The sequence below is a fragment of the Mustela lutreola genome, chromosome 12 (genome assembly GCF_030435805.1).
Source record: "Mustela lutreola isolate mMusLut2 chromosome 12, mMusLut2.pri, whole genome shotgun sequence".
Classification (NCBI taxonomy): domain Eukaryota; kingdom Metazoa; phylum Chordata; class Mammalia; order Carnivora; family Mustelidae; genus Mustela; species Mustela lutreola.
In genome coordinates, this window is record NC_081301.1 from 33,322,169 (window position 1) to 33,346,339 (window position 24,171).

At 49.4% G+C, this 24,171-nt stretch overlaps 1 protein-coding gene across 9 annotated transcripts in view; it reads right to left on the minus strand.

Moving 5' to 3' along the window:
- Positions 1 to 24,171, minus strand: part of CCDC180 (coiled-coil domain containing 180) — a 62,936-nt gene that overhangs the window by 32,523 nt on the left and 6,242 nt on the right. For all 9 annotated transcript variants that reach the window (XM_059142216.1, XM_059142214.1, XM_059142219.1 and 6 more), the window contains 16 exons: positions 23,593 to 23,705; positions 22,661 to 22,789; positions 22,449 to 22,559; positions 22,230 to 22,325; positions 19,831 to 19,994; positions 18,332 to 18,451; positions 14,908 to 14,987; positions 12,324 to 12,412; positions 10,793 to 10,915; positions 9,480 to 9,653; positions 8,503 to 8,618; positions 7,047 to 7,173; positions 5,469 to 5,508; positions 4,834 to 5,339; positions 3,387 to 3,619; positions 392 to 567 (listed from right to left, as the gene is read on the minus strand). In XM_059142216.1, the coding sequence (XP_058998199.1) occupies positions 392 to 567; positions 3,387 to 3,619; positions 4,834 to 5,339; positions 5,469 to 5,508; positions 7,047 to 7,173; positions 8,503 to 8,618; positions 9,480 to 9,653; positions 10,793 to 10,915; positions 12,324 to 12,412; positions 14,908 to 14,987; positions 18,332 to 18,451; positions 19,831 to 19,994; positions 22,230 to 22,325; positions 22,449 to 22,559; positions 22,661 to 22,789; positions 23,593 to 23,705 (2,397 nt within the window). The remainder of the gene's footprint in view (positions 1 to 391; positions 568 to 3,386; positions 3,620 to 4,833; positions 5,340 to 5,468; positions 5,509 to 7,046; positions 7,174 to 8,502; positions 8,619 to 9,479; positions 9,654 to 10,792; positions 10,916 to 12,323; positions 12,413 to 14,907; positions 14,988 to 18,331; positions 18,452 to 19,830; positions 19,995 to 22,229; positions 22,326 to 22,448; positions 22,560 to 22,660; positions 22,790 to 23,592; positions 23,706 to 24,171) is intronic.

A 24,171-nucleotide genomic window follows, 5' to 3' on the forward strand; every position in this document is an offset into this window, starting at 1 on the left:
ACCATCAACAATACCCCCTTCTGCAAGTAAGGGAGGGATCAGAGAGGTCAGGTAACATGTCCAGAGTCACACAGCCAGAGTCTAGTAGCTATGATTCTTGAGCTACAGCTTGCCTCTAGAGCTTCTGCTATGCAAGTGTGTATCAGATAGGTGTGTGAGCAGATCTGGTATTCACACAGCTAAAATAGGACAATACTCTTCATTCTAGCATTTAAAGAACTGTAAAAAAATTTTTTTAAATTTTAATCTCAAGTGTGGGCTCTGAATACTGCCTTTTCCGCCAGCCTGGGAGGTGGAACCCTCAGACAGGGGCACCTAATGAATGCAGAACTGCCATGGCACAGACTCTGGCTGTCTGGGGTAGGGAGGCCTTCCCAAGCAGGGTCCATACCTGCCCTGACGTTATGGATGTCCTTTTCAATGCACTTGGCTCTTGGCTCATGTAGATGCTGATGCAGCTCCAATTCTGAATCCAGCTCATTGATCTTGGTGGCCACCATGACCCGAGTTTTGAGGACACACTGGTCAAACCACTTCTCTAGGTGCTCAAAAAGGCCAGCTCGAAGTCTAAGGGAGAGACCGGTGAGGGTCAGCTCTTCTAGCAGCAGTGAGCAGGGAGAGAGCTTTCCCAAGCGACCCAGAAAGTGCTTCCCCCTTTCATTTCTTCCTTATTTTATTTCCCAACTATATTCTATTCCTTTGTCTGGATGGAGCATCCTGAATTCAGCCAGACTCCTGCTGGAGGAGACTGGATGGTTTCCAACCATTTGTTCTTTAAAAAAAAAAAAAAAAGCTGCAATGAATTACCTTGTACATAAACCAAGTGTAGAAGCATTTCTACAGAACACATTCCCTGAACTGGAATTGTTGAATCAAAGGCTAAAATACATGTGTGGTTCTTCGTGTGTGTGTAGCTATCCTATATCCAGCAATTGCACTACTGGGTATTTACCCCAAAGATACAGATGCGGTGAAAAGAAGGGGCACATGCATTCCAATGTTCATAGCAGCAATGTCCACAATAGCTAAACTGTGGAAGGAGCCAAGATGTGCTGCAATAGATGAGTGGATAAAGAAGATGTGGTTCATATATACAATGGAATATTACTCAGCCATCAGAACAGATGAATACCTACCATTCGGATCGACATGGATGAAACTGGAGGGTATTATGCTAAGTGAAATAAGTCCAGGAGAGAAAGGCAATTATCATATGGTTTCACTCATATGTAGAATATAAGGAATAGTGCAGAGGACCACAGGGGAAGGGAGGGAAAACTGAATGGGGAGAAATCAGATAGGGAAACAAACCACGAGAAACTCTCGACTCTGGGAAACAAACAGGGTTGCATAAAAGGGTAGTGGGGGGATGGGGTAACTGGGTGATGGGTATTAAGGAGGGCACATGATGTGATAAGCAACTAAGTTGTGTTATACACAACTAATAAATTATTGAACAGGACATCACAAACTAATGATGTACTATATGTTAGCTAATTGAACTTAAAAAAAAAAATTCAGAGTGGCATTGTTCCATTCCCCAATGAAAAACAACCCAAACATGCACCAGTAGTAGAATGGATAAAGAAAATGAGTGATGTATTTTTATAATGGATTACTATAGAGCAGTAAAAATGAGATGACACACATTCAAAAATGCATATGAATCTCATAAATATAATGAAAGAATTCTAACATAAAAGAGTATGTTTTCTATGATTCCATTTAAATAAAGTTCAAAAAAAGCAAAAGAAATGAAAGTATTTTGCTATGCTTGAGGAAGACAGAGCAGTGACTTGAGATGAATACATGAAGAGGCTCCTGGAAAGTTGGTCATGTTCTATTTTGGGTGTGGGGGTACTGGTGAGCAGGTGTGCTCCCTTTGGATAATTCATTGAGTTATACATTCATGATTTCCATACTTTTCAGTATTGTATCCATCAATATGTAAGTCCATTTAGTTTAACACAGAATTATTTTTCTGGTTAATCCCAAGGCCTGATGACATAATGTTTGGCTTAAGACTTCGGAATCACATGGTCTAGATTCATATCCTAGATCCAACCATTCCCTATCTCCGAGATCTTATCCAAATTACTAATTCCTTGAGCTTCAGTTTCTTTGTGTGTAACATAAGCTAATTATAGTAACCCTTCATAGTTATTGAGAGTATTAAATCCTCTCAATAAATATTAGCTCTTGTGGTGGTCCTTGCTTTTCTTCTTTAAGGAGAAGACAGACAATGGCCTGTGACAGGGGAAGGAAAAAGGATGAGTTTCAAGTCAAGAGATTATGCTGAGTGAAATAAGTCAAGCAGAGAGAGTCAATTATCACACTATTTCGCTTATTTGTGGAGCATAAGAAATAACACGGAGGACATGGGGAGATGAAGAGGAGAAGGGAATTGTGAGAAATTGGAGGCGGAGATGAACCATGAGAGACTGTGGACTCTGAAAAACAATCTGAGGATTTTGGAGGGGCGGGGGTGGGAGGTTGGGTGAGCCTGGCAGTAGGTATTATGGAGGGCACATATTGCATGGAGCACTGGGTGTGGTGCATAAACAGTGAATTCTGGAACACTGAAAAGAAATTTTAAAAGTAAATAAAAATTTTGAAAAAAGAAACATTTTCAAGATGAGATGATGCTGAGGTGAAAGAGAAGAGTCCAAAAGCCTGACTTAACTCCTTTTATCCCCTGCCCATGTCCACACATAGGAGGGAGACTAATCAGGTGGTCTCTAGCTGGCCAGTCGTAGCTATGACATTTAGAGTCAGGAGGGCAATGGACATGCTATCCTAAAGCTAACTGCAAATTTCCACATTGGGTCCAAGTTCAAACACAGAGGCCCAGAAACCTGGGAGTTAGGGGAGGTAAATTCTCAGTGGTAGAATTATGGGTTATTTTATAATCTTCATTGTACTTTTTTCAGTTTTCTAATTTATGCAATTAATATGTCATATGATCAGAGCCAAATACCATACAGATACATACTCATGCCTAGAATCTATGTCTACATAATCATTAAAAAAAAAAGAAAAAAGGGGAGGAGAGGGGGAAGGAATGAAAGAAGGAAGGGAGACAGCAAGATTCCACCTGTGCTGGGGTTCTAACATCTTGCAGGGAAAGCACTATTTCTTATGTACAAGCCGCAGGCTAGCAAGGCATCCTGGGAGAGGTGGAGGGGGTCACTCTCATAGAAGATACACGTGACTACAAATAATTCTCGGAAATTGACTATTTTTTAAAGTTGTTTCTCATCTCAGCCCTCAGTTACCTACCCATTTTCTTTTTCCAGTTCAAACTAGTCCAATCTTTTGTTATAATACCTCACCTTGTTAATAAAACTTAGGATAGGAGAATGAGAATAAAGGGGGTTTCTACTCACTGTTTCTTAATTTGTAAAACCAGTCTGGATGGAATGATCACTTGTTCTAGGAAGCTGGCACTGGAAATGTCATTGACCAGAATGGTAGAAAGGTTGGAATAGGGTTTCTTGCAACTCTCTTCTTGTTGTTCCAGGGTTAGGAAGACAAAATAAGTGTGTCCGCTGGAGGTTGTAAAGGACTCCATGTCCTGGTCGTGGGAGATTTCCTCCACACTCTCTTCCTGGGCTCCAGCCTATGCAGAAGAGAAGACTTTAAACTTGACATCACCAGACAGACCTGGGGATCCAGCCACAGGATCCTTGATATGAAGGTTATAGACCTGTGGGCTAAATCTTGCCTGTAATTATTTTTTCCCCAATACAGTGCTTTCAAAAATCAGGAAATCCTACAAAGAATTTGGATTTTGGATTTCTCTTAAAAATCAGGAAAGCTGGCAATTCTGTCTCCATTCCCACATGGCATTATTGGCTGGAGCTGAATAATGACTGCACAGTTGCCTTAGACTGAATGTTGGGTGCTCTCCGAAATTCATATCCCCAGTGTGTTGGTATTTGGAGGTGGGCTTTTAGGAGGTGATAAGGTCAGGAGGGCAGAGCCCTCAGGAGTGGGATTAGTGCCCTTATAAAAGAGTTGGCTCTTTCCACAATATGAAGTCACAGTGAGAAGATGGTTGTCTACGAACCAGAAGTGGGACCTCACCACAAATCAAGTCTGCTGGCACCTTGATCTTGGGCTTTCCAGCCTTCAGAACTGTGAGAAATAAATTTCTGTTGCTTATAAGCTGCCCAGTCTATGGTACTCTGTTATAGCAGTCTCAACAGACTAAGACAATCAGCTTCACCACTTGTTACTAATTTATACTTGGTCTCTAGACCACTTTTCTATTACATGCCTGTGGGAATTTGAATTTGGGATCTCTGCTCAAAAACGAGTCTCCTATGCCAATTCTTCTACAGCAGTACAGAAAGAGAGTCTTGCAATTTATTGGAGTTCAAGTTACTGTTCTATGGGTTGGAATGTGTTTTGAGGACAAGACTTATTAATGTGAGAGTAACTTCCCTACACTCCAAGGAGAGCTCTGTCTGCCATCTTGGATATGGATCTTTTCTGTTACAGAAGAGAATGGGAAGAGAGAGGGAATGAAGAGGCGAGGTTGGTCTACACAGGAAAGAAGAGCTGGGAAAGAGATGACCAGGGAAAGACAAGGAAAGCCATACAGTTAAGGGCTGACTTCAGAGTAGGTTGCAGAATAAGATGTTAGGAGAAGAAAGTGAATTTTAAAAAGCACTGTTGTGAGGTAAGAATTGGATTCCTTTGACAAAATAAAAGACATGCAAACATTTGTAAATCCCAGTGGAAACTGGGACCCCAGCTTGTAATAGGGATACATAGAGCGAGCCTAGAATGCTTTCCCCATACCCAAGAATGGATCCATTGCTGGCCTACCTCTTCCATAAATAAACTCTCGTGTTCTTCCTCCTCCTCCCCCTGCTTCTCTTCCTCTTCGCGCTCCTCTTCCTCCTGCCCCTCCTCCTCTTGCTTTTTCTTCTTCCTCTTCACCTTCTCCTCCCTCTCCTCCACCTTTTCCTTGTCTTCCCCCTCCTCCTCCTTCTCCTCCTCCTCTTTTTCTTCTTCTTGAAGCATCATATCTTCCTGGTTCAGAGATGGTTTTAAGGAGTCTTGTTCAACTTGTATTTTTTCTGATTCTTTAACTGACTCCTCACTGGACTCATCCATCTTGTCACTCTGTTTAGACGGTTCCTGCTGGCTCACTGCCATCTCCTCGGTTAAGGAAGACTCAATTTCTTGATCATCTTCTTCCATCTCTTCTGCTGGACTGGAGGGAATTGTCCTGCTACTTTCACCTTCCTCACTTCTGCTCATTTCCATTTGAGCCCTCTGTTTGCTTCTCCAGCTTCTCGTACTCTCCTGGAAGTACTTTTCGTACACTTCTGTTGATGACCGACCCCAAAGCACAAGGAAAAACAGGTTATCATGGTAGCCTGGATTGGGCCCACCCAGCCCACAAATGTATAAGAGTGAAGTCAGAGAGGATTAGACTTGAATTAGAATAGTGTTACCTGGTTCCCTGAATTTGAAAATGACTTCCCCATCCAAAGTCTACAAAGAAAAACCACAGGGCACTGAGTGAGCAGCATTGCCTTTCTCCAGAGTGCCACTTCTACTTAAATGAGAAGAGTGCACCCACCCCTTCCCTTCAACATCTGACATGGCCTTGACTACTTATTTTCCTGCAGTAATCAGAGTGTTCCCAACCTGGGGAATCAGTTTTCCTTAATCCAAAGCAGGCTTGCAAATCTTTCTATCCCACAATAGGCATTATCAGTAAACAACTCTCATTCTGACATTTTTGTGGTGATCTGGGGCAAAGAGCAAGAAAGTATAAATAGAGGGATGCAAACCAAGGGGCAGGGGTCTGCAGCTCCCAGTGCTGGATGTGAACATACAGAATGAACATGATTTACATGACCTGGGAGCCCCTTCATTAACCCTACAAATTCCCTGTTTCACAGACTCTACATGAGGTCGTGAATATACTGTGCCATGGATAACACTGTGGACTGTAGAATTCGCAGGTGGGGATTGGAATCCCAGCTCCTTTCAAGCTGAGTGAACTTGGCCAAGCTCCTTAAGCCCGTCGGAACTCAAAGTCTTCCCTTGTGCCATGAAGATCACAATAGATACTCAACTTGAACCAAGGCAAGCAGACCGATCTCAAAGTGCAGATGGTGAGCTCCCCCTCAAGCCAGATGCCAGAGGAAGCATTTACTAATGACTGAAACAGAGATCCTTCCTCTCTGCAGGGATTCTCAGAGGAGCTGGGGACCCTGTGCACACGAGAAAGCCTCAGCCAGCTTTAGTGATAACTGCAAGTAGTGTCCGGTCTGGCCAAGCAGGACAATGGCTGGCTGGGTGGGAAGGAAACAAACTCTAGGAGGGTCAGACCAGGACGTGCCAGCTAGTCGTGCATTCACCAGGGGACATTCACTGTGTCTGAATCATGTGCAAGACGTTGTGCGAAGGGCGAGTTGAAGCTGCATCAAAGTTAATGAGATGAAACCTGCCCTTCAGGAAACACCTACTCTGGGATGTTCTGTGCTCCTCTCTTTACCAGCCACCAACATACGAGCATGTCCAGTGAGAGGAGCAGGGACAGGGGCCAAGGAATGTGAGTGGTTGGGACATTAATCCCTGGTAGTGGAAGACTGGCTGGCTCTGGGATGTGGAGAGACAGAGGGCTGCCCACCAAGAAGGCTGAGGAAGGCTGGCGGGGTGGGGGGTGGGCAGGGGGAGGTGGGTAGGGGTGGGGGGTGGACTCCAGAGGGGAGAGAGGGCAGGTCCTAGCTGTATTATAGGACACCAGTGGTGGGGAAGATGAATGAAATTCAGAGTCCTAGAAAATCGTCTTTTCTTCATAATTCCATACAAGCCTGAGGCCTGAACTCGGGAGCCCTTCAACCCCTTTTAATCTAAGAAAGAAGGTCTCTTTTAGAAAAGCCTTCGGCTTCTTGCCGCTTGCTGTCCTGACTGAGAAGGGGTTCGTGAAGGTATGGAAGGGAAGGCAGATCAGAGTTAGAAGATACCCTTTCCTCTTTGCTTCTCCGGGAATGGCTGTGTGTTTGCACTGCTCTCCATACCTGCTGAAAGATCTCCCGAATGTAGAAGTGTTGGCTGAGGGTGGAGCTGTAGGAGTTCAGTTCTTCCAGTATGATCACTGGGTACTCCGTCGCTTCCTTTGTCAGGAGCTTGTGGAAACACTCATACCTGGGAGGGGAGTGGAGGAGGGGGGCTAAAGCAGGGGGGGAGCTCCACTGAGTTGGGGGGACCCCAACCCAGAGCCACACCCCAGGCCGCTGGGAAATGAGCTAGGGGCCACACAGAGTCAATGCCCGAGTTTCCTTTCGCTTTGGCAATCCTTGGTTTGTTTTGCTATTTTTCTGATCCTACAAGGAATACACACTTTTTGTAGAACATTTGGAAAACACACACGGGAGAGTTCTCTGTTATAACATGTGTTCCCCTTTCCTGTCCACGGTCCTAACCCTGTGCTTGAACTTTACCTACATGATCCCTTCAAACCTCTAATGCTCCAGGGATCAGGCTTTATCTGTCTCCCAGATAAGGAGAGGAGGCTGAATGTGGGGGTGGGAGATGGGGTGGGGGAGTGACTTACCTGCCTCAAGATACACTTCAGAAGCTAAGTACTCAAGCTAAGTACTGCAATCATTTGGCGGTGCAGTGTCATTTCTATGAATGGTCCCTATAGAATCAGTTGTATAAAGGCACAAAGATACAAGACAGTTCACAGAGTACTGTTTTTAATACTGTGAAACTGGAACCAATCTTAAAGAGCTAATCAACTGGGGGATGGTTAGACCATTATGAAGCACCCATATTGATGAATTCTGGTCATTAGAAAACAGACATCTATCTGCAGTTAGAGATCTACTTGCATTGCATGAGTCAACCTTTATTGAAAAAACACTGTATATGTGTTTATATCCACATAAATAAATGTACATGCCCATGAAAAAGACGAGGTGGGCAGGAATGAGGGGGAAATTTCTACATGTTTGTATTGGTTAACTTTTTTGTCTTTAAGAAAGAGCACCTATGTTTTATTTTATTTTTTTTTTTTAAAGATTTTATTTATTTGACAGAGAGAGATTACAAGTAGGCAGAGAGAGAGAGAGAGAGAGGGAAGCAGGCTCCCTGCCGAGCAGAGAGCCCGATGCGGGACTCGATCCCAGGACCCTGAGATCATGACCTGAGCCGAAGGCAGCGGCTTAACCCACTGAGCCACCCAGGCGCCCAGCACCTATGTTTTAAAATCTGAAAAGGTAGTGGGAGGGCCCCTGCTCTTGACCTTTAAATTACATGGCCTTGAACTCTTCTTCCATAAACTTTTCAGAGGAAAGTTCTTCCTGGAAGCTTCTGTGTTAGAAGGACCACTAGGACATTCTCCAAAGCAAGAGGCAACATTTTAATCTTGAGCTCGCTGAGCATACCCTGGGGTCCTAAGCAGGCAGCCTCTGATCTTGAAGATGAATTTTAGGCCATTCCCTTTTGTCTTTTGGGATCTGGTCTGCCTACCTGGATTTCATATTCTCCAGGAAATCTTTGGCCTTTTCCAGGTGAATCTTCAGTGTTTCCTCGTCGCTTTGTTGCCTCAGTTGGTCCAAAAGCTTATCCAGGCGGGCTTCCAGGGCCTGGCAGCCACCCCCAAAATACAAGGAAGCAGATGTGAGTTATCAAAACTCAAAAAACTCACCGAGTGCCTGTGAGTGACATGCAGAGACCCTACCACCAGAACCAAGGGGCAGGTGCCTCAGGGCAAACACAGGGCTTTTTCCTAGAAAAGGGGGCACCAAATGTGCTACCACACTTACCCTCAATGCTCTGGGCTCTTCTGTCGATAATGTTCTTCTCTGTCTACTTTACATCCCTGGAGACCCAGCTCAGATGGGACTCCTCGGGACACGTCCCTATACCCACGCTGCCTCGGCAGGCCACCCCCCACCCCCTCCCATGGTGCCTGGCCCTTGCTCTCCTTGAACCAATTGTATTTAAAATCAGATGCTGGGTGTCTCCCTCCATTTCCTAGACTGTGTGAAGGCAAGGGGGGTGGGGGCCCAGCTCATCTCCTGTGGGCACGGGGTGACTGCCATAGGTAGAAGCTCCGTACCCCACCCCAGTCTGTCTGTCTCTCATGCACACACTCTTACAGACACATTTGGGTCCAGGGACCCATCACTAGCCCACACCTAACAGGTAGATTTCTTCTATTCCCATTTAGCCCATGACCAAAGGGAGCCTTGATTTCTCCATCTGTGTAAGTCTTATAGCTTGAGGTTTTACATTTGAATCTAAGATAAGTTTGGGGTTAACTTCTATTTACTCTATGATAAATATGGTGGGTTGTTTTATTTTTGGTTTTTGTTTTTGTTTTTTGTAATATGAATGCCATCTGAGGCTACAGGCCGCCCAGCAGAGCCCTCCCGCAGCTGACTGTCTGGGTGCGGCCCTCCCTTCCATCCCCGCAGGGGCTTCTGGGGGGCAAGAGACCACACCTTCTCATCCAGGCTGCGCTTCTGCCTCAGCTGCTCCATCCTCTTCTCCAGCTCTACATCCAGCACCGACAGTGCGCTCTGATGTGCCTCCCACAGCTGCACAGCCTCCTGGAAGTAGCTGAAGAGATCTGAGCTCTGCCATTCTGTCTGCTTTGCCAGGCCCTCGAAGGATATCTGTAGTGGCAGAACCCAGAGAAGGGGGCTTGAAGGCCGATGGGCCCAGGGGGAGAAGAAGGCCACCCCCATCACAGGGCTCCCTCGCCAGCCAATGGAGGCCCCACCTCTCCAACGGCCGGCCCCGCCATCACTGCCTGGGCACCATCCCTTGGGGTCATCTTCCTGAGTCACACACTGGTTCATGGCTCTCTCTCCTCTGGAACAGCTTCTGGTCTGCCCAAAGCCATGCCCTCAGTCTGGCTGACCCCAAAGTCCCATCTCTAGATCTGTCCCATATCCACTGAAGTCACTAGTGGGAAGAAGGGGAGGTTTGGGGCCTGGAAGAAAGCAGGAGCCGCCCCAGACACCAGCCTGGGTACTCAGGCAGGCCATGCCCATCTCAGCCTGGGCAGGTTTCCTTCTTTGGAGTTCCCTGATTCTTAGCATCTGAGCCAAACACCATTCTTGGCTGTTAAATCCTCACCTCTCCCCATTTCGTGGTTGTATTTTATGCTCTCAGTGGGGTCAGGGGGCAGCAAACTTGGTCTAAGAACTAAATTTGGCCCTCAGCCTTTTATGTATGTGGCCCTGAGAGGTAAGCTAATTTTACATTTTTTAATGGCTGAACAAAAAAATCAGACAAAGATACCGAATGATGTAGAAATTATATGAAATTCAAATTTCAGTGTTCACAAATAAAATTGTCTTTTGTGTGACAAGAACGGAGTGAGAAGTTGTTACAGAGACTTGACAGGCCTCAGGGAACTATCCTGAGTTTTTACTATCCAGCGCTTAGCAGAAAATGTTTCCCTACCCAGGTCCTGATCCTAAGCATCTTGGGGCAGGGGTTTGTTTTTCCTTGTGGCCCTTGGGCACACAGACTTGACAAGGGCTTGGAGGAGCTCTCGCTACCCCAGCCCTGGGCAGCACGGCTGTCACTGGGCAGCAGGGTGGGAGGGGTGTCACGGGGGAGCCCAGAGCACCCCGTGCAAAGAACTACCCCAGAGGGGTGGCCAGGACCGGGGAAATGGACTCACTGGTGACAAGAAAGTTTGAGGCCCCTGGACTCTGGTCTTCTCATAGCGGGGCACTCCAGGTGACCGCTCCCCCCAACCACCCACCCCGCTCTCCAGCTGTGCAGGTCCCCAGCTACGCACATCCAAGAGCTCCAGCTCCTCCTCCACCTTGCTCTGCAGCTCGCCCACCATCTGGAAGAAGTATGGGCTCACCAGGCTCTCTGCCTCCTCCTCAGTGAAGGCTTTGCAGTCCAGCAGCTGCTTCTGGAGGGGAACCAGGGCAGAGCCTGGCTTAGGATGGGGGGAGGGCTTCACCTCGGGGCCTGACCCTGTCCCCTGAGGTCTGCCTCTCACCCAGCCTCAGGGGAAACCCCACCCCCAGCGGTAGAGATGGTCCATCTTTACAGTCGGCCCACGGAGTCCAGGCGCTGTGCACTATCCCTGTTCTCTCACTTAGCCCCACTTGACAGATGAGGAAACCAAGGCTCAGAGAAGCGGAGGAACTTGCTGGAGGCCACATATCTGGCAAGTGGGGGGCTGTGACCTGAACTCAGAACTGTCGTCCTGCAGACGCCAGAGACATAATCAGCCATGCTAACGGCCTCGGTGCGGCTGCAAGTCAGACGGGCTCCTACTTCCTGTAACTGAATTCCTATTATGCCAGCTGGAAAGCAGCCTTCTTCATATTAATAAAGCCTTGGTTTATGTACAAAATCTAATATAAACCAATGTCCCCAAATAAAAATTGTCTATAGTTGTATGCTTCCAATGCTGCTGAATAGGAATACCAAGGGCCCTTCCTGCCAGGCCTAAGACACTCTTGGGGTGTGTGCTGACTTCAACTTAGCCCCTGCTGTGCCTGACAAAGAGAAGTAGGATGGGCACAAGGCTCAGCATTGAGGGCCCCTGAGCTCCTCGGGAGGTCCCAGGCAGCAGCAGGGATGAAGGGAGGAAACTCTCAGGGGCATGGTGCTGGGAAGGCTCTCCTAGGGCCTAGGAGCAAAGGTTTCCACCCTTCTCTCCCTCCAGGCTTTACTTCTGTGGCTTGACACCCTGAAAAACCTGACTGAGAGGTATGCTGCTGGCCCTAAGGCCACAGAGCACTGGACCCTGCCTGATACCATGAAGCACTCTGCTCCCTGTGAATTCTGCTCACCCCAGAGTCTCGGGGGCAGAACAAAAGCTGTACAGACTCATGACGGGAGGAGGAGCAGGAACTTGTCGGAGCCAGGAGGCAGGAGGGGATAATCTGGGCATTCTGCTCAAATTATCTTCCTGTACCCCCAAAAAGCAGGCACTGTCATGGAAGTAGTCTGTGAGGGACCCACAATCTCACCCTCTGACAGGGGCCAGCAGGGTGGACAGAAGGGCTGGGTGTGACAGCAGTGGCTGTACTCACTTACAGAAGTGAAGCCCTGGACATAATCCCCTGGTCCGACCTGCCCTGGATCAATGTCAAGTGCTGTAAGGCGTACAGATGGTCAAGGCTGACGTGGTCAGAGTGTATCACTGCCCCCATGGGGTTGGGAAGTTTTCCTGGAGGAGGTCAGGCTGGGCTCCACCCTGAGTGACAGGTGGGAAAAGCTGGGGAGGAGGGGTCCGGGCAGAGGGGGTGGGGGGTAATCCAGGCTGGAGGAGGGCAGGGGCGGGGCAGGGCGGGAAGGGCCCCCACCTTGCACGTCTGCACCTGGGCCAGGCACTCCTGCCACGTCTTCTCGTACTGCAGGCGGATCCGCATCATGCAGTCTATGTGGAAGGTGTCTCCGTGGGCAGAAAGAAAACATGTCAGCTGCTCTTCCAGGAGGAAGAGGGGACATTAGAAAGAGTTTACCCTCTGCAAGGGAGGCAACTTCTCCCCTCAGCGAAGATAATTAAGGTGAGATCCATGGTCTCGATTCCGAGCAGGGGCTGGGATCCCCTTCCTCCAAAGTCTGCGACACCCCAAGAGAAGGGCCTGGAACGAGGAGTTGCCTGTATCTGTTCCGAATCTATTCTGACCCTGATTCTTGACTCCATTTCAAGGCTAATGAAATGCTTCCAGAGGGTTGCACCAAATCATAAAACAATCCCAAGGGTGCAAATTAACGAGAGTTTACCGATCACATCTGTGGTTAATTCCCTAAGAAGTGCAAGGTTTGGCGGAACACTCAGAAGGTGTCTGATTTTTCTCTCCTCCCCGTCTACTGTTTCCCACTTTCTAATAAACTCATTGTGTGACTCTTGGTGTCTAAGACAAGCAGTTGAGGTTTAATGTTCCTGGAAGTCCTAGAAACTGAAAGCACAAAGATTCTGCAGTGGGTTTTTTGTTTTGTTTTGTTTTGTTTGGATGAGGGCTGAGGAGGAGGACAGGGTGGCTAGAAGCTGGGTAGATGGAGGACACAGGAGGGGGGAGAACAGGTATGTAGTGGAACCGAGCCGACAAGGAGAAGCTCTAAAGCTGGTTTCTCCAGCCTCGGGGCATCTTCCTTGGCAAGCACGTCCCCACCCATCCCCTGAAGTCACAGTGATCTGTGCTTCCCACTCCTGTACCCCTCTGACCTCTTCCCACTCTGACCTCATCACTCCCAGCTCAGAACTTTGCCCTGGGTTCCTGCTCCAACCACAGAAAGCCCAGCCTCCCCCACATGGCGACGAGGCTGGCTGGTCTGGGCCCCGGGCACCTTCCAGCCTCTCCTGCGATGTTCTCCTTTCCCCAAAGGCCTCAGCTCTGTCTTGCACCTGAGCCTTCTCGCATGCTATTCTTCCTGCTAGAAAATCTCCTCTCAGAACTGGGTTTGGCCACCTCTTGCCTTGCTCTTCTTGACTGGAAGAACACTTCCCCCGCAAGGTCTCCTTTGACCCATAACCGAGCTGCGTGCCCAGAAACATGCTGGTCACCTGTCTGCTCTCCGCTGTAACACCCTGCATGGCCTGACCCCCACCCTGGATGGGAAACACCCAAGGAGCCATCCTGCTGTGTACTGAGGCCCAGGCCCACTCCCGTCCCTAGCAGGTGCCTGCTAAATGGCAGTCATTGCTATTATTGAGAGTCTTGGGGCTCGTACCTTGGTATTATAATACCTTTGCAATTCTAAACCTGAGAGCCCTGGGAGCAACGGTGGGTACTCTTAACCGAAGTACCCAGATCAAGTTCAAGCGTGATTTCATTAGCTGTGTGACCATGGGCAGGATCCCTCATCTCTCCAGACCTCTGAGTCCTTCTCTATCACAGGGAGATAATGACACTACTGACCTTACCAGGTTGTTGTAAGCCTCAAAGGAAATCGAAATATCCTATGTCTTCTAGAACAAGGCTTGGCAAACATTTTCTATGAATGGCTAGATAGTAGATACTGCCAGCTTTGCCAGTCATAGAGTCTCTGTTGCAGTTACTCTTCCTTTTTTTTCTTTTTAAAGAACTTACTGATTTGAAAGAGAGAACTAGAGCACAAGCAGGGAAGGGGGAATGGGCAGATCCCAGGACTCTGGGATCACGACCTGAGCCGAAAGCAGACACTTAACCATCTGAGCCTCCCAGGTGCCCTGCAACTATTCGCTTCTGCTGCTGTAGAGCAGAGGCAGCCAGAGACAATATGGAAACAAACGGGCAGGGCTGTGTTCCAATGAAACTTACTTGCAAACAAGCAGGGGCCCATGGGTGGGAGTTTGAGGACCCCTGATATAGAGCATTTCTAAACATTACCATTTATTATTGAGTCTCTCTTGTAAGCCAGGCATTGAACTATGGACGACTGGACTGTAGGATGTGATTCCCACAACAACCCCACAAGGTAGGTACCTTTATTGCTCCTCTTGAGATCCCTATTTTACAGAGGAGCAGTTCAAGGCCAAGAGAGGCTGCACCTTCCCCAAGGTCACACAGCTGGAACAGCACAGAGCTGGGGGGTCAAACCCAAGTCTCTCTGACTACATAACCACATGCTTGGTATCTCCTATGCCCAGGGCCTGGTCCCCAAGCTGTCCTCACAGGAGGTCATCAGAGCCATCCCTCTGGCTTCCTGCTGGTTAAGGGATCAGAGTGTGTGGCTGGCATGGCTGCCAATGGGGAAGAGACCAGGAAGCTGTGGGCTCTACCATGCAAGGTTTGGGAGATTTTATGTGAACCCTCAGAGCTCATGCTTGCATCTGCATTCTCTCCCTCCTCTAGGGGGATGTGCCCCACTCCTGCGTTTATGACGGGCTCTCACCTAAATGACTGGCTACTACTTAAACGGGTTCTGAAGAGACCCAGGTGGCATCCCATAGATCTCACTCACCAAGGTGCTTATTGAGGGAGTTGAGAGAAGAATGCCATTCAGTCAGCTGAGCTTTGCTGTAATTGGGGGGTAGAAGGTCACTGGGGAAGGAACATAGGACAAGTAAGCCATGCTTGTATAGAACGTTCACTTACCAGAACTGGTAGCATCTTCAGGCACGTGGCCCCAGTATTATGTGGTATCTATATTAATATCAAAGAAATAGTTGGCTTGTTGGGGACTTCCTGGTACCAAAAATATAACTCATAAGAGGTCTATTAATATTACCAAGTCTGTTACTTAGAAAATAAAACCAAGGACATCCGAGTGGCTCAGTTGGTTAAGTCCCTAACTCCTTATTTCACCTCAAGTCATGATTTCGGGGTCATGAGATGGAGCTAGTGTGGAGTCTGCTTAATATTCTCTCTCTCCCTCTCCCCACCCGCTCCCCACCCACTCCCCACCCTGTGCGCATGTGCGCTCTCGCTCTCCCTCCACCCCCTCCCCCAAAAAAAAGAAAAGAAGAAGAAGCAGGAGGAGGAAGAAAAGAAACTAAATTTCCTTAATGGAAAAAAAAAAAACAAAAACAAATGGCTTACATGACTGGACAAAGGAAGCCTACTTGCCTACTTCTACAAACCGAATTCAAGATAACAATATAAATGCATACAAAGTTTATGCATTAAGACATGCTTAACAGTAGTGTTTATAAGCACTCAAAAAACCATAAACAAACTTCATATCCAACAACTGGTTCTGTCTAAATAAAGCACTGTGCATTCTCTTCTGAAGTCACTGAAGATCATGTGGCAGATTGAAAAACTGGCCAATATCCTTAGCTGCTCCCCTCTGTCTCTTTCTCCACCCCTGGGCTGGGCCAGGCCACCTGACTTTCTTTAGCCAATGAGGCCTTAGCAAATGAGACCGTGAGGTGGAAAAGCTTGTGTTCTCCCCTTTCCCTCTCCTGTTGCAGGTATCTCTGCCTCTGCTACCAGAGAAGCCTCAGCTGTTCCAGTCCAGGCTCCAGACATGGGAGTGAGGCCATTCTAGACCATCTAGCCTCAGCCCGGCCAGCCCAGACCAGGGAAACATCCTGTGGGAAACGACCCACAGAATGGTGAGAAACAGCTTATTGCTTTAAGCCACTAAATTTGGAGTGGTGTTTAACAGTATGGAAAGATACATACAACGAGGACCCTATACCGTATCGTCCAAACCAGGACGTCTTTGACAATGAAGAGAGGGAGTCTATTAATAATTATACTAGGACAAGATGTGTAACCCAGGATGACCTTGGGCACCCTACTTATGGTGGGATGGTAAAGAGCAAAAGATAAGTCCGAGACTTGCACAGCATAATCTCAAGTCTAAACATTATACTAAGAGCAGTACTGTGTCCCAGATTGGATCCTGGGACAGAAAAAGGACAGTGGCAGAAAACTGGTGAAATCTGAAATCATCTGGTGTCTAGTTAATGGGAATGCGTGAGTTAATTTCTGTTTTGTATTTAAGATAATGATAGTAGGGGAAACTGGGTAAGGGGTCTACAGGAATTCTGTGCACTATCTTTTTAAGTTATCTGTAAGTCAAACATCACTCCAAAATAAAAATTGAATTAAAAAATATTTTTAAATTACATGCACATATGCTTATCAGATCCAAGAAAATCCACAGAAATACTCCTAGGATTTTGGAAAACTCTCTCTTGGGAGCCCTGGGAATCTTATCAAGACCCCCCAGCTTTGCGACACCAGAGCCCACAAGCCTGCAGAGGGCCTCTGCATGAGCAGAGAAATAAGGTCCAGGCCTCTGGGGTTTCAGGAGTAAGGCCTGGAGCTATGGGAGGATGGGGTATGGAATCCCATATGAGGTAGCTCCTCGAGACAGCTCCTTGGGCTTGATGAGAAGGCACCCTACCTTCCCAGCAGGGGCCAGAAGCACCAGGAAATGCATTTTCCCCCCTGTCTTTGGCCCTGTCTCTCCCTTCACTCGGGCAGGTAGCCAGCCTATGTGTTCACAGTCTATGTGCGGGATATGGCAGGGTGGAAAGAACAGCAGCCTGGAAATCTTTCTGGATCTTGTCTCAAAATCTAAGTTTTCCGGGGAGCCTAAAGCACTGGGGAGGGGAAACCTTGGTGGGAGAGGGCTGAGAGCCCAGGGGAGGGGAGCTGGGCTGGCAGCTGAGACCTGAGGACCCGGGGCTTTCTTCTCACCCAACAGAAGGGGGCTGGGGACAGGGGCGGGCAGAGAGGACGGCTGCCTGGCAGGGGCAGCCTGGGTCCTCCTTCCTGGTGGAAGGCTGGGGAGCAGCTAAGACCCAGATACCAGGAGAAAAACAGCTCCGTGGGTGTGAGGCCACAGGGGCGCAGAGTAGCCTCAAGATTCCTGTAGCCAGCTGTCTAGAGGTGAGGGCAGCTGCCCCAGGGCAACTGGGTGGATCAAACACAGAGGAACAGACCCCTTTACACAGCTTCCCATTGGGGAATCATGGCTTCACCTCAATAGCTACAACCTCAAGAAAGACCTGAGTTTGGCCTGGTTTCATAAACAGGGACTCAGTCAGAAAAAGTAGAGTTACAGAAAATAAGAAAAGCGCTTTATCTTGTGCGAAGATTTTTATCCACCTTGTTCATTTTGTACCAGCATGGAAAAGTGTCAGCCTGGGGAGACTGGGTGGGGTTCTAATTGTCACTGACACAGGAGGAGAACTTTGAGGAGAACTTTGGCTCTGTGGTGGGGAGATAAGCACGGCTCCTGCGCAGGGGTGGGAGGGACCAAGGCACACAGGAAGAGGAGGAACGTCTCCCAGCACATGAAGTACCTCCACATCAGGACCACGCAGGCTCCGTCCTGCTGCTGAGACGGGATGCTACAGAATCCCCAGGCAGTGGGCTTCCAGGGTCTAGCACATTCACTGTGTGCCTCACCAAACAGCTTATTATGGGGTCAGAGCTGGGTGAGACCAGGGCTGAGGGGTGCAGCCCTGGACTCTGACAGGTTCCCCGTCTGGTGGCAGCAAGCCTCTTCACGGACCTCAGGCTCCAGCCTCAGACGCTCCCACTCACCCTCCAAACTGCGAGGCTGATGGAGCCATCTGCTCCCCACCAGCTCTCAGGAGAAAGTCCAGCCCCTGAACCTGCCCCCTCCCCACCACACTCAGCCTGCCCACCACTACCCCCCGCCCCCGCCACTGCTTCCTTCCAAGTTTTTTGGCACAGCCACACTAAACTTGTCTCCCCAACAAATACATCCTGTTCTTTGTTGCCTTTGGGGCTGGAATGCCCCCAGAACATGGGCCCAGGTGGCCAACACAGGACTAGGTTAGAAAGAAATGGCCTGGCTGGGGGGATGCTCCAGGAGAATGGTCAATGCAGAGGACTGTGCCTGCCTCCCCCACGGCACCTCTCACTGGAGCCCCGCCACCTCCCCACTCCCCGCAGCATACCAGATGGTACAGAGATGCTCCAGCCGCTTTTGCTGCAGGGCTTTCTGGTCCTTCAGCATGGTCTCCATCTTCTTCTTCACACCTGGAGGAGCCTGGATCCTCTCACTGGCCATGAACTCACTGGGGATCCAGATGCATTGGTACCATGGAGAGGAGGGGCAGGGCAGAAGGAGAGAGGGAATGAGACCTGTGGTGAGAACATTCTGAATCTAAGTACCCTCACACCCTTCAGCTGCTTCTTCCCCACTGAGGGCCTCTGGGACAATGATGAAAGGAGGGAGGGTGGAAGGCGAGAGAAGAACTAGAGGGCCACCAGGGAGATCCCAGCACTAAGAGCATGTGACCAACAGGAAAGGATCTAGGTGTGGGTTCTGACTGTTGCCTGCCAGCTCTGTGACCTTGGGCAAGTCCCTCCCCTCCTCTGAATCTGTTTCCTTTTCTGTAATAGACCTTATAAAGAGTACCTTCCTTGCCTGACACTTATAAGGACCCAGTAAGATAATGCAAGCAAAGCCCCTCAGACCATGCCTGGCTCAGGGGAAATGCCCCATAAATGTTAGCTCTTGTCATCACTGTTGATGATTATTGACATCTGTAACAATCTCCAGGCCCAGGCCCAGACGACTCACTTTCCATATAGCATCTTGATCATTACTCAAACCCTAACACTGGCCCATCATCATGTCTGCTTTGTGTAAGGAGACAAAGGCTCTGAGACATTCAAGTGTTTGATCAAGGTCACAGGGAAAGTACAGATGGATCCAGGTCTCAGTACTCCTCCCTGGTGTCAGACTCTGGTGATCTCCAACGGGAAATTCAGGTGTACAGATGGGCCCCCAGCTGTAGATGCACCATGCAGGCGGACAGACAGACATCCTTTGACATCCTCAGACGTCTTGGCCCAACAAGCAAAAAAAAGCCTTGTTTGTTGGCCAGAAGCCTCAGGATCCTTGTGTCCCTATCCAAGAAAGGGCCACCTGGCTGCAGAAGCCTGGAGATGGGCCCTCTCCCTCCCTCCCTGAGGTGAAACTTGATACCAGAGGGCAGGAAGTACCAAAGCCTGAGGGACCCTCATTCTCCCCAGCCCAGTAAAACAGGGTTATGTGTAGCAGTAGTGTGGAAATTGGGCAGATAATCAGATGGATGTTTTCAAACAATTTGTACCGGGCTCCGAAAATGCTTATGTGATCATGTTTATGGAGAAAATTAAGATACATAAGCGACATATGCAGTTTGGGTCTAAAAAAGCTTGGGAGGAAATACACCAAAATATCAGCTGTGCTTCTCCCCGTGCTAAGATTAGTGGTGATTTTTCATTTCTTCTTTCTACTTTGATCTACTGAGACTTGAAAAGAAAAGAAGCACTTATTTTCCACCCCAGAAGAACAGCAGGACTCTGGAGTCCTGACAGAAAAGGGAGGGTGAGTGCCACAGGCCTACTGTGCCGGCCTCCCAGGGGGCCTACAGAGGGGCTGCAGGCAGGGCGGGCAGCCACGGACCTGAAACTCTGCACCAGGGCCTGCTTCTTGAGATCCTTCCAGGCGTCCAGCAGGTTCTGCCAGCGGCGGTGGCTGTGGAGCTCCTGCTGCAGCGTGGCCTCCGAGAGGTTGATGAACAGCTGGGCGATGGCCCTCCGGTTGCCCAGCAGGGCTTGGTTTATAACCTGTGATATAGGCAGGCAGGCTCTGCATGAGGTGGGGGCTCTCCAGGCTCAGAACAAGGCTCAGTTGGAGAGGGATGATGGGAAGAGGAGCCAGGTGAGCGTCAGGCTGAGGGCCTGGGGCCCAGCAAGGCCAAGGAGGACAGTGACAGCATCCGAAGGGCACTGAGGGGCCACTGGGCACTCAACAAAGTTGCCTAGGGCTGAGCAGCCATGGACAGGGACAGGGGCCTTTCCCGGAAGGCTTACCTATGAACCCTGACTTAACTATGTACCCTCAACCCAACCCCAAGACCATATCAGATTGTCGAAGAAGCTGATTTTAGGTCACCAGAGATCAGCACTCTCATAGGCTCTTAGTGTTTAATTATTTTGCTTTGTTTTTAAAAAATTTGTTCCAAAAGCAGAGCGATTGTGCCAACAGGGATCAGTCACATATGGTTATGATGAGAATGAAGACCCAATTACCAGATGAGGCCAGATCTAGAACATTCGTCCCCAGTCCTCCCAGTGAACCTCCCCTGGGCATTCTTGGTAAGGCAGCGGGGACAATTCTTCATTGTGTGGCACTGTTCTGCTACTTAGTAGCCTGCCCCCTTTATGAGAGCAGTCTCCCCCATGCCCCCAAGGGGTGCGACAGCCAAGTGTCTCCATAGCTGCCCAAAGCCCTCACGGGAGGCGCCTCCCTGGGGCAAGGGTGGAAATCTGCCAAACTCAACGGGTAGAAATTCTAGTAATAATTTTCACCAGAACCTGAGGTTTGTTGCCAGCTAGACTTCCTAGCTGGGGAACACTGGCAGGTTTTTCCTCAACCTCCAATTCTGCAGCCATAATCTGAAGATAATGCTATTGGCAGCAGAGGGATTTTGTGAAATTACATGAGATAAAAGCACATGGAGTCAGGAGCAAGGGCAACTATCCTAATAAGTAAAGTAAGTGTGTGGAAGCAAACAATGAAACATTCCCGGGACGCTGCTAACTCTAACCACCCCCCCCACCCCACAATAGATCAAATGGATAAAAGTTAGGGACTCCTACTTATTTCAAATGACCGAGGCCACTGCTGAGGCATCTTTGACCCCCCCCCCCAACAAGCATTGGTATTTAAGGATCGTGACCCCCATTTTATGGACAGGGAATTCCAGGTGCTAGAGCAGAGTGATGTTGGGAGCTTGCGCGTCTGGGCGGCGGAGAGGGAGGTCTGTGCCTGCTCCCTGTCTGTGGTTCGTCCGGGATTCCCACACACTGCTGGGAGGTCCCGCTTTCTGCACAGGGCCTAGAAGCCCATGCAGGCAAAACGTGCCCCTGAGTAGCCAGAGGAAGCAGCAACATGGACGGACACAGAGTGTGCAGTGCTAAGTGAAATAAGACAGACAGAGAAAGACAAATATAGGATTTGACTCATGTCAAACTGAAGAAACAAAACAAACAAACAAACAAAAAAGACAAAAAAACCCCAGACTCCATATAGAGAACTGGTGGTCACCGAAGGGGAGGTGGGGGGGGGGTGTGTGGGTGAAACAGGTGAAGGGTATCAAGAGCACACTTGTCATGAGGAGCACTGAATAATGTACGGGTGTGTTGGGTCACTGTACCATACACCTGAGACTCCCAGAGCACTGCAATGTTACTTATTCTGGAAGAAAATACATACGTACATACACAAGCGTCCTTCCGCATGGCGAAGGAGTCAGGCTTAACTCTGACTTTGGAGGCATTATGAACAACCTTGAATTTCTTGTTTTCTACACCCAAAGAAAGCAGCTGGTCAAGGGTGGGATGTGGACAGAGCTAGGAGGCAGGCATGGTTTAACAACAGGCACTGAGAGCCAGCAGGAAGGCAGATAAGAACCACCAGAAAAACAGTGCAGGCTGGGGTCACTTAGGAGGGCACAGACCACCCAGAGAGCAGGACAGCTCATCATCTAGCACCTACGACACTGCACAAGGGAAGCTAAGACTGGGCCCAGACCTGCTCGGAAAACCATCAGTGCCCAAACCAGTGACCCTGTGCTAGGTCACTGGGATTCAGACAGCAGGGATGGGTACCATGTACTTTAGAAAGATTTCTATTGAAAATACTTAACCAAAACCCTGGTTCTGAACCCAAGTGACCAACCCGAGTTCCCTGGAAATGTGACCTACAAGAAAACCCCTGTTCCTGAGACACCAGACTTGGGGCATCCTCAGGTCCCGCTCCACCTCTGGGCCAACCCCCTGCACGTGCAGACCACTCACCATGGCCTCCTTGTTTATCAGCCTGTACACGTCAGGTTGCGTGAGGTAGGAAGTCTTCTCTATGATTTCCGCATACTTCTTCAGCACGCTTTTGAGCTAGAAACAACAAGGTGCCATTGTTAGCAACTGTCTTCTCTTGGAGCCCTAAAAAGACACAGACGAGGCGTCATAAATCCCACAGGTGGAAATCGCTACGAGCCCACATGCAGGCCAACTCACTTTATCTGTCCGAGAGAACTCAGCCTTATACAGGGCCTCATCCAGCTCCTTGATCCCCTGCTTCTGGAACTGGAACTTCTCAGCCATCAGATCCCACAGCTCCAGCAGGGTCTAGACCAAGAAGCCTGGGTCAGGCTGGGAGGACAGATAGGCTGGAGGGAGGGAGCAGGACCCGGGTGGGGGGGCCTGGCTACAGGGGAACCCCTCCCTACTTCGAAGGTGTAGTCTTCGAGGTCGGTGTTGCTTTCCACCTTCTTGAAGAGTTGGTTGATGTCTTCAGCTGACTCAGCCAGCTTTTTCATAAGAAGCATTCCTGGCTCCAAAATGAAAGGTTCCATTTCCTAAAACAGGTCAGTAGGGCCACCACAGCTGTGGGGTCAATGCTCCAGAGACCTGGCCCTCCCCGACCCCCGCCCCCCTGGCGGGGGAAGTGCCAACTGTGGTCCTGCCTCAAAACTGATAATCATTCTCTAGACCTAAGGGGCTAGGATTTACGAGTCCATTCACAGCCAGAGTACAAGGGCCAGCGCCATTTATTCGGTCACGGGCCTCGTGCCAGGTGCTCTACTCTGGGCTGAGCCCTCGTCCTCATCCTTGGACTCTCGTGCTCCTCATCACAGCCCCTGGAGTAGGTGCTGACATCAGGCCTGGCCCATGGCTGGGAGTCGACAAATAGTCATTAAAGAAGTGCCCAGTGCAAGAATCCCGAGTTTACTTCTGACGAGGAAACAGGCTCAGTTGTGCTGTATGACCAAAGCCACAGAGCCACAGGCGAAAGTAGAGCTCGCGGACAGCTGGGACAGATGGGTGAAGGGACAGCGGGCAGGGGGTGGGAAGACCAGCAGCCCCTGCCCCTCCCTCCCCGCCCCCGGCAGGACTGAGCAGGGAGCTCAAGGGCTGGGCTTTGACCTCAGCTCTGGAGTCCAGTTCCCACCTGGCCCCTTACGTGCCAAGTCAGGCAAGACTTTCTGGGCCTCACCTGCAGACTAGGAGAAACAACGGCACCCGACTAAGCTGTGCACGTGCCGAGCACTCACCATCAGCCACTCAGACATGGCTATTCAGATTCCGTCTACACTACCGGAGAGCCACTCAGGACCCCTGAGTTGGGAGTGGGGGAGGAGGGTGGGGGGAGGACTCTCACCAGCCCAATCTGGGCGATCTCCTTCTTAAAGTTGCCCAGGGCACTCTCGTAGTCCCGCCTGTGGGAGTCCATTCCCTTGGTGCCCAAGGTGGGGGTGCAGGGCCTCTCGGGAACTGGGGGAGAACAATGGAGGTGAGGAGGCGGCCCTCAGAGCTTCGAAGCGAGGGGAGAGTGCCCAATAGAAGTCAACAAGGCAGAAAGTGCCTCGGTTCAGGAGATGGACCCCCAAACCAAACCACAGGGTCAGAGGCTTAAGGAAAAACAGAAAAGACAAAGGTGATGCCTAAGTGCTGTAAGGACTGAAGTTTTCATCCACTGTTAAATGCCACAAAAAGTTTCCAAATGGGACGTATAGAACGGGACCAGTTATGTTTGTTAAAATGTTTTATGGAAGCACAGATGTATACTAGTAAGAGTAACCCACACTTACATAGCACTTACCCCTTCCAAGCATTGTTCTAACTCAACTACCACTCCTGATGACGCCAAGAAGCAGTCGTATTTTATTAGTCCCATTTACGTAAAAAGTGAGGAAGGTCAGGCATGGGCGGTAAGGAACAAACACGGGCAGTGGCTGAG